Genomic DNA, 10,089 nt, shown 5'->3' on the forward strand with positions numbered 1-10,089 from the left:
GCTATTTACTTAATATTTACGAAACCTTGACTATATATTTAACAATATCAAACTGTAAATGGGGTTATTTACCTAATGAACCCTAAAATATATCACGAGAAGTATGTCTTAACTGGTGTTAAAATAGTAGTCTCGTACATACTTTTGTGTCGACCTATGCAGTGTTTTAGACTTGATATGTAATTTATAAAAATTGTGGATATAAACTAAATTTATCCAAATTTATTTTTACCATTGATTAATACAAGAACATTATAATCCCTCATCTGTATGGAAATATTTTATCAGAGCTTTTCATCATGGGTGACCAAGATTATGGACGTGAAGAGACATGAAGAAGAAGATTTTGTGATATGCACAGCTGAGATTGGCTGAAAGAAAAAGCATGCATGGAAGTCAAAAATTTCATGCCGATTCAGACTATGCAGGAAGTTTGGACACCAGGAAATCTCTCACTGGTTATATCTTCACTGTGTGTGGAGGAGTTGTGAGCTGGAAGTCTACTCTTTCAGTCAGTGGTGGCACTTTCAACAACTGAAACTGAGTACATGGCAATCACTGAGGCAGTCAAGGAAGCTCTGTGGATGAAGGGTTTATTGACTGAACTTGGCTACAGACAGGACCAAGTAACTGTGTTCAGTGATAGCCAGAGTGCTCTCCATTTAGCCAAACATCAGGTGTTTCATGAAAGGTCAAAACATATAGATGTGAAGCTTCATTTTGTTAGAGATGTGGTCAATGCAGGGAGTGTCAAGGTGATGAATATTAGTACTGAGGACAACCCAGCTGACATGATGACAAAGCCCTTGCTAGGTTCAAAGTTTCAACATTGCTTGAAAATAGTCAATGTTGAAAACTGTGGAAAAGCTGAGTAGATGAGTTTTGGGGTTTCTAAGCTACATGATCAGAGATGACATAGATCAAGGTGGAGAATTGTTGTGATGTGATCAAGTCATCCTCAGACACGTGGATAGTCTTATAACTGATTTATAACAGTTGGAAATTCTGTTTGAATCAGTTAAAGAATTATGCAACTGTCTTCGACCGTTGGATCTTCATGACTTGTGTTGGAAGTCATCGTCTGTTTGTCTTTAAATAGCGATAGGTGTTGATCTGTTGTAATTAATTCATTCATTCTGTGTCATAGAGAGTCCTTGTAGTGAGAGAAAGTGTTTTAGAGAGAGAGAGGGAACGTTTAGAGTAGTTAAACGTTGAGTTCTCGGGTGTAAACGCTTGTAATATGTATCAACGAGGAGTTTGGATCTCCAAGATAGTGAAGAAACCCCAAACGCTGGACGTAGGTCAATTCTAACACCGAACCAGGATAAATCGTCGTGTCCCTTCTTTCAATTTCGCTTAATTTTGTTCGTTTGATTGTTTTGCGTGAGTTGCTTGCATTGCAAGGTATTTTTGGGTCTGAGTTTGTTGTTTCAGATTTCTACAAATCCAGGAAAGTTCATAACACAAGAGCCTGTTGATTTCTTGTTGCTTGTGACACAAGGCATCTTGTGGAGCCTCGGGAGCGAGATTTCTCTGACGAAGCGAATTCAAAAGGGGGATTTCGCGGGAGAAGAGTTGTTGGAGTGGAGGCTGAGAATATTCACTACAAGAAATATCACATTTAGCGACGAAACTATTAGCGACGATTTAGTCGTCGCTAATAAATCGTCGCTAATAACCCTTTTAGCGACGATAAAATCGTTGCTAATTCTTTGGTGCGAAAAATATTGAAGTTTGGCGGCAAAGATAATTAGCGACGACCTAATCGTCGCTAATTCTTTTTTGTCGTCGCTAAGTTCGCGGGAAAATAATTAGCGACGATAAAGTCGTCGCTAATTATTTCTGAATTCATTTAGCGACGACAATTTCGTCGCTAAAAATGTTGAATTAATTTCGAATTTTAAAGAGGGAAAAATCCCTCCAATTTAATTAAGACGAAAACATTTAGCGACGATAAAGTCGTCGCTAAAGATTGTTTTATCGTCGCTATACAATTAGCGACGAAATAATCGTCGCTAAAGGTCATCAAAGTTATGACGAATTTTAAAGAGGGAAAAATCCCTCCCATTAAATTAAAACGAAATGATTTAGCGACGATAAAATCGTCGCTAAATATGTGAAATTTACTAATAGCGACGATTTAATCGTCGCTAAATGTCTGGTTAACGTAAGTTCATTTAGCGACGATTATGAATCAATTAGCGACGATAAAATCGTCGGTAAATGTCTTTAAAAACCAGATCGCGACCCATCTTCCCCATTCGCTCAGAAACCCTAAATTCTACTTTCTCTCTCTACTTTCTCCCTCCTCCGCTGTGTGCCTCGTCCGCCGTGTGTCGCCGACGCTCCTCCGCCGTGTGCCTCGCCGGTAAGTCTCTCTCCTCACTACTTCTCTCTCTCTCCTCACATCTCTCTCCTAAAGTCCCTCTCTCTCCCATTACAGCTCATCCTCCGCCGCTCCTCCGCCGCTCCGCCGCCGACGCCGACGCCGACGCCGCTCCACCACCGACGCCGACGCCGCTCCCCTTCTCTGGCCGCGCGCGCTCTCCCTCTTGATCTTGATCGGTAAGTTTTTTTTTTTAAAAACTATATATATATATATATATATATATATATATATATTAGTTAGTTAGTTATAGGATTAATATATATTAGTTATAAATTTATGTATATATTAGTTATATATTAGTTGTATATGATTAATATATATAGGATTATAAACTTTAGTTATAAATTTATTTTAATTAGTTATAGGATTATAAACTTTAGTTATATATTTGTTATAAATTAGTTATAAATGAATTATATAATTTTAGTTATAAATGTTTGTTATATATTTTTTAGTTATAATTTTAGTTATAAATGAATTATATATTTTTAGTTTATAAATTTGTTATAATTTATATTTTTAGAATTATATATTTGTTATACCAAATATAAATTTTATAAATTATAAGTGAATTATAAATATTTGTTATAAATTTTATAAATTATAAATGAATTATATATTTGTTATAAATTTTATATTTGGTAAAATTATGTAAAAACAATTAGTTAGTTTATGTAAATTAAATGGAATTGTATTTAATTGTTGTTAGAAATGATTAAAAATGTGATGGATTATGAATTTTAATAATCGAACCACTGAGGTTGGATTTATTGTTAGTTTTAGGATGTTTCTATGCTGGTTTTAAAGTTAAAGGCTTGATGCCGGGTTGTTAAGTTTATAGGGGAGGTTCTGTCGAAATTTCGGTAGGATCGATCGTGAAATTATAAAATAAAATCCGAAAACTACTAAATTTTGAAATGTTCAATCTATAGGTAAAATGAGTTATCCAAATAGGAATTGGATAATCGAGGACCAACGTTTAAGCGTTGAGTTTGCGGCTGGCATGACAGAGTTCATGGCAATGGCCCGACAACACGTAAATGTCGAAGGACGAGTGAAGTGTCCATGCAAGAGGTGTAACAACGTGTTGATGCAAAAAATTCCTGATATAGAGAATCATCTCTTTATCAGAGGATTTAAGAGGAATTACACGAGGTGGAACTTTCACGGGGAGGAAGAAGATGACGTAATGCAGTATCAGACGGAGTACAGAGGAGGAGGGATGTTTGATGCTGTACACGATATCTTAGATCACAACGACGTAGACGGTGACGATGACAGTATTGACCCGAATGCAGAATACCAGAGTGGACAGTTCGATGACCTTTTCAGCGACCTGAACACAAAATTATGGCCGGGTTGTACGGAGTATTCGTCACTCTCATTTGTTGTCACGTTGATGCATTTGAAAGTGATGAACAAGTGGACGAATAAGTCGTTTGATCAGCTTCTGAAAGTACTGAAAAAATCTCATCCGATCGACAACACGATTCCAGAGTCACATTATGAAGCAAAGGCGAAATTGCGTCGATTTGGTATGGGTTACGAGTCGATTCACGTTTGCAAACACGATTGCGCGTTGTTTTGGAAGGACAACGCCAATCTAGACGAGTGTCCAGTTTGTAATGAGAGTCGGTGGCTGATGAAAGACGGTGGAAAAAAAGTAGCGCATAAAGTGTTGCGCTACTTTCCACTGAAAGATCGACTTAAGCGACTGTACGCGAGTCGGCACACAGCTCTAGAGATGCAGTGGCACGAGAATGAACGCATTAAAGAGGATGGTGTACTGCGACATCCTGCTGACGGAGCAACGTGGAAGGAGATCGACCGAAAATATCCCATGTTTGCGACAGAACCGAGGAACGTCCGGCTTGGACTTGCCGCCGATGGTTTCAACCCATTTGGTGACATGAGTTTATCGTACAGTATGTGGCCGGTAGTCTTGACTGCGTACAATTTACCGCCGTGGTTGTGCATGAAAACATCGTACTTGATGTTAACATTGCTTATACCAGGTAGTAGTGCGCCGGGTAAAGACATGGATGTTTTCTTACGACCGCTGATTGATGAGCTGAAGGAATTGTGGGAAACCGGTGTTGTGTTGAGAGATGGTTCGACCGGTGAGCTATTCAGGTTGTTTTCCGTACTTCTATGGACGGTGAATGATTTTCCAGCGAGAAGCAGTTTGTCGGGATGGAGTGGTCAAGGGTACCTTGCTTGTCCGACGTGTAACAACGACACACCATCTTTCAAGGCTCGAAACAAGATTGTTTACTACGATCATCGTCGATTCTTGCCGTTGTTACACCCGATGAGGAAGAGCAAACTGTACAAGGTACGAAATGAGAAACGACGACCACCAGTGAGAAAATCAGCGAGCGATATACTTCGACAATTGCGATTAGTGGGAGATGCAACCCCGGGGAAGCACCCTGACTTCGGCGGGAAGAAACGAAAGCGCGATGCGAGTGAGCTGAATTGGACAAAGAAAAGTATTTTCTTCGAGTTGCCGTATTGGTCGAGTCTTACGCTGAAGCATAACCTCGATGTAATGCATATAGAAAAGAATGTATGCGACAATCTTCTGGGTACCTTGCTGAACATCGAGGGGAAGACGAAAGACACAGATAAGGCGCGGTTGACTTTGGCGGACTGGAACATAAGGCACGAGCTTCATTTATACCAAGAAGGAGATAGATGGATGAAACCGCCTTCGTCATACACTCTGACACCTTCATAACGGAAGCGGTTTACTGAGTTCTTGAGATCTGTCAGATTTCCCGATGGTTTTGCGGGGAATTTGAAGAAGAATGTTACCGCGGATGGGAGGTTGACGGGTTTGAAGTCTCACGATTGTCACGTGATTATGCAGCGCCTATTGGCTCCTGCTATTCGTCCTTTTCTGGAGCGAACAATTCGAGATGCCATAATAGAGCTCTGCAACTTCTTCAGACTTATTTGCTCTAGAACGCTGGTAATTTCAGACATTGAGAAGGCGCAAGAGGATGTGAAGCTTATATTGTGTAAGTTGGAACGAATTTTCCCGCCTGATTTCTTCACAATCATGGTTCATTTGGTAATGCATCTACCGGAGGAGGCAATTAACGGAGGTCCAGTTCATATGCGGTGGATGTACCCATTTGAGAGATACCTTGGAACGCTCAAGAACTTTGTGCGTAATCGAGCTAGACCAGAGGGTTCAATTGCCGAAGCCTATGTTGTAGATGAAGCATTGACATTCTGCTCAAGGTATCTAGAAAGCGTTGAGAATCGTTTCAACATGCCCCAACGAACAGACGTCGCGTCTAACTTCGAAGGTGTCGAACGGGAGTTATCGGTGTTTCAGTCATCAAGTTGTCGGCCTTACGGGAAGATGACCACGATACGCTTAGATGAGAATATACGATTGCTCGCTGAGTGGTACATTTTACGAAATTGTCCCGAAATTGACGATTTCATGAGGTAAATGAGTGAAATAAATGAACTTGAATTATATTTATACGAAGTGATGTATTAAATGAACATGAATTTTATTTCAGTGAACACATAGATCTCATGGAATTAGAAGGTCGGCCAGATGTTGAAGAAGCGCATCGACTTGAGTTCCCAAAGTGGTTTTGGGAAAAGGTATTTCACTACCAAACTCAAAAAATATGAGATAATTACTAACCGACTCGTTAATGGTTGTATGTAGGTATTTCGCATGAGCCAAGACGGATTATCCGTTACCTCCGAATTATATGCATTGGCATTGGGACCACATTTCGCACCACAGACGTATCCGTGTTGTGTAGTGAACGGGGTTAAATTTATCTCTCGTCAACGTGATAGCAGAAGAACAACTCAGAATAGCGGGGTATGTGTACCAAGTGAAGGAGGTCACGACTTCTACGGTCAAGTAGAAAACGTCATTGTCTTGACGTATCAGAACAATTGTCGCGTCGTCTTATTTCAATGTTGTTGGTTCGGTGATCAAGATCCGAGGAAAAGGACACGCAACGACAATAACTTGACAAGCGTGTATGTGGCAAAAGAATGGTACAAAGACGAGCCATTTATTTTGGCAACTCAAGCGAAACAAGTTTTCTACTTGGAAGATAACTTGAATGGTCCTGATTGGCGAATCGTCGAAGAGTGTAATCATCGAAATGTGTGGGATCTTCCTGATATTGACCTCATTCTTGGTCAATCTTCGTCTTCAGTTCAGTTTTCAGTAGAACCGTTAGATTTAGATTCACTGTTAACGCGTCATCAGTCTGCGATACCAGAGCCCGTGAGCAACGACGCAGTGAACTTGTTGGAGAATATTGAAGAAGAAGAGTTTATCGATGATGAAGAAACTGAGGACGAAGATTTGATGGAAGAAGATGATTTGTCAGACGACGATGATTGATAGTATATAACGTTTTTCATTTACTTACTAAATTAACTGATTTAAATCATTAAGAATGCATAACCAAATAATTTTTTTTTTGAATTTCAGATGGCTGCGGCTACAGGAGCTGGAGGCAGCGGAGGCGGGGATGACTTCTTAGCCCGTCTCCCGAATTATTGCCAGTCGGCGCCCGTACGTGATGGCGTCGAAGAAGAAGACGAGGATATCGAACCGGCCGTGCGTGGGCCGACGGTCGGGCTTCGATCTGAGCGTGCACGGCGCCCCGGGGTGAAGGAAGTCGTTATTTATAACGAGGACTTTCAGTCGTTCTTGCAGCCAGAGCGCGAGATGGATCCGGATCTCGCGACGTTTGCGAACACGCTCGGGTTGGTCGTCCGAGACAAGATCTCGCCTACGGTCCCAAGGTGGACGAATGCGAACGTGGGGCCGGCGAAGGAGGCCGAGATCCGAGCAGCGATTCGAGACAAGTACGACATTCGAGTCGATGGTGATGCAACCGGGAAGAAGAAGGCGATTGTCGATGCGGCAATCATTCGAGACGCGAAGACTCGTCTTCGCGATTGGAGGCATACATTGCGGTCGTGGTTCGACATCGACTGCAAGAGCAGCGTACAGGTGGCGCGGTCGCTGAAACCGAAGACCGTTAAGCTCGACACCGAATGGGAGACGCTGATACAACGATATACGAGCGATGAATTTAAGGTAATATCGAATCATTTACGTTACTCGAATGTTTATTAAACGATTTGTTATTTACGTGTACGTTTACTTATATTACAATAGGCTATACAAGCGAAGAATAAGGCGAATCGCGCGAAGAAGAAGACGAAGACTCGACAGGGGACGATTGGGTTCTCGACCCACCGCATGAAAAACGTAAGTTTTATGTTTATATGATACATCAAATCGTTAAAATTATCTAACACTTGAAGTTTTGTTTACATGCAGAAGAGCGTCGAGACAGGCGCATTCGAGAGCTTGTTTGCGAACTACAAGCGCCAACATCAGTCCGACAAGTCTGAATGGCTGACTCCTGAAGCCTCCGCACGTTATGTAAGTTTACATTTATTTTTCTTATTTTTCGATTAATATATACTAACTAGTTAATTATATCAGGATCGACTGGTCGCTAGGTTCAACACGTTGCGAGCGGAGGCTGAGCACCAAGGAGCGGACGTTGATATTTCCGTTCTAGAGCAGCAGGCGATCCGCGATATTATGGGTTCGCGGACTGATCACTTGACCGGCGTCGGACGTTTGGTGCCACAGGGAGCACGGATGGCGGCTGAAGTCGCCGAAGTCTACGGTTCGGAGGCTGGGACGTCGCAACCAGGATATGTCTCGCAGGAGGTGTTGGCATCGACCCTCGCCGCGTTCGCCGAGACAATACAGAGTCAGGTGCCCGGCCTCAACCTTAGCTCGTTCATGTCCCAATTTCCGCAGAGTTCGCAGCAGGCTCCGTCATCCCACAGCCAGCAGACTCCGACGGCCGGCGTCCACACTCCGACGCCCGACGTCCGCACTCCGACGGGCGGCCAGCAGAGGACTCCCGACGCCAGCCAGCAGACGACGCCCGGCGGACCAAGTCAGTCTACTCCGACGCCGCAGCCTGCAGAACTTCAGCGCCAGCAGAAGAGCGTTTCTCGTCGAGGAGGGGGAAAACGAGTGGCGGGACGACAAAGCAAACGTCGCGACTAGTGGTTTATTAGTTGTTTTGTTTATTTATTATTTACATATTTCTCGATAACCGAAAACGTACGTAACCGGATTTTATATAGTTGTTGATTTGGATAATATAATTTAGTTTTTATATGATTTTTCATTTTAGAATTTCACAACAAAAAAACCGTAAAAAATAAATAATTAACGACGAAAAAAAAATTATAACAATAATAATTAGCGACGATAAAATCGTCGCTAAATATCATTCACACAACTTTTTAGCGACGACTTTGTCGTCCCTTATTGGCGCGGGAAAAATTCCCGCGTGAATTAGCGACGACAAAATCGTCGCTAAAACTCTGTTTCACAACGAAAAAAACTTCTCGTCACAACATTTAGCGACGACTTTGTCGTCGCTAATTGACGCGGGATTTTTTCCCGCGGTAATTAGCAACGACAAATTCGTCGCTAATTGTCTGTTTCAAAATGAAAAAAAACTTCTGGTCACAACATTTACGGACGATTTTATCGTCGCTAATATCGTCGCTAAATATTTACCGACGATTAAATCGTCGCTAAATATATTTAGGCACGGCGAATTAGCGACGATTTTTATCGTCGCTAATATCGTCGCTAAATACATTTAGCGACGATTTTAGGGTTATTACCGACGAATAAAATCGTCGGTAAATGTTGTAGTGATAAGGATTTATGTGTGTGTATTTCGGGTAGTATAGCTTATGCTTTGCTTTTATTCTTTGCTGTGTATTAGTTTGTTAAGTTTGTTATAACCACCTTGATGACTTGTCATTATGTGATTGGTCTTTTCTTTTCTTGCTTCATGTATAAGTTACTCTGCATTTTGTACAGAGTTGAATTATTATCTAGTAGAAGAATATATTATTAGTCGGCGATGGAGAAGGTCTTATTTGCTTTGCTTTACGTTTTGGCATTGTCTTTGCGGGAAATAACAACGTTTCTTAAAAGCAAATGATAAATTTGGAACTGAGTTTTAGTCCTTAAGGAGTAATTTAGCCGATTAACTGAGCTATTTTAGAAAGATCTCTAGCCTGTATCAGGCCGCTTTTGTTATTGAGCAAAACAAGGAGCTTATATATGTGGGCAATTGATGTCGTTTCCAAGACATTACTATAAAGTATAAACGACATATTGCTTATAGTAGCGGAAATGATAGAGAAAATGACATATATAGTCCCTACTTTGAGATTGGTAGGTTTCTATGCCTTTTTCATTTTATCTTCTTTAAAATGCCTCACGTTTGCATAATATTTTACACTAAAAATGGGCATTTGATTTGGAAACAAAAGTGGAATGGGATATAGATGTTTATCGCTCAAAAAAATGGAGGAATCCGATTCATTTCCCAAAATGACATTTCCTCATTTCATTTCCAGTCAGCGAAAAACGACATGTAGATATTATTGATGTCATTTATCAAGTAGTGTGCCCAAACGGTCCTACTACCGACTGTTGCATTTTTGTACAAGTGAATGCATTTTTGTACAATTTCACTTGTACTAAATCGGAGAAGAAAAGTCAACTACTGATGACTCTAAATGTACGTAGATTCCTTCTTGAATGTTCGTATAAACACCTACGTATATACACATGTTACTCATAT

The 10,089-nt window shown here is 41.1% G+C and overlaps 1 protein-coding gene across 1 annotated transcript; it reads left to right on the forward strand.

Moving 5' to 3' along the window:
* Nucleotides 1-548: 548 nt before the first annotated feature.
* On the forward strand, nucleotides 549-8,495 carry LOC149380554 (uncharacterized). The gene is made up of 7 exons (XM_089604172.1): nucleotides 549-813; nucleotides 1,019-1,083; nucleotides 1,435-1,574; nucleotides 7,190-7,487; nucleotides 7,569-7,661; nucleotides 7,734-7,838; nucleotides 7,902-8,495. Exons 1-7 carry the CDS (start codon nucleotides 549-551, stop codon nucleotides 8,481-8,483), a joined length of 1,548 nt encoding a protein of 515 aa, XP_089460298.1. The 3' UTR covers nucleotides 8,484-8,495.
* Nucleotides 8,496-10,089: the final 1,594 nt, after the last annotated feature.

This window comes from Urtica dioica, chromosome 12 (genome assembly GCF_054948205.1).
Source record: "Urtica dioica subsp. dioica isolate 48M chromosome 12, U.dioica_male_clone48M_v1_H2, whole genome shotgun sequence".
Classification (NCBI taxonomy): domain Eukaryota; kingdom Viridiplantae; phylum Streptophyta; class Magnoliopsida; order Rosales; family Urticaceae; genus Urtica; species Urtica dioica.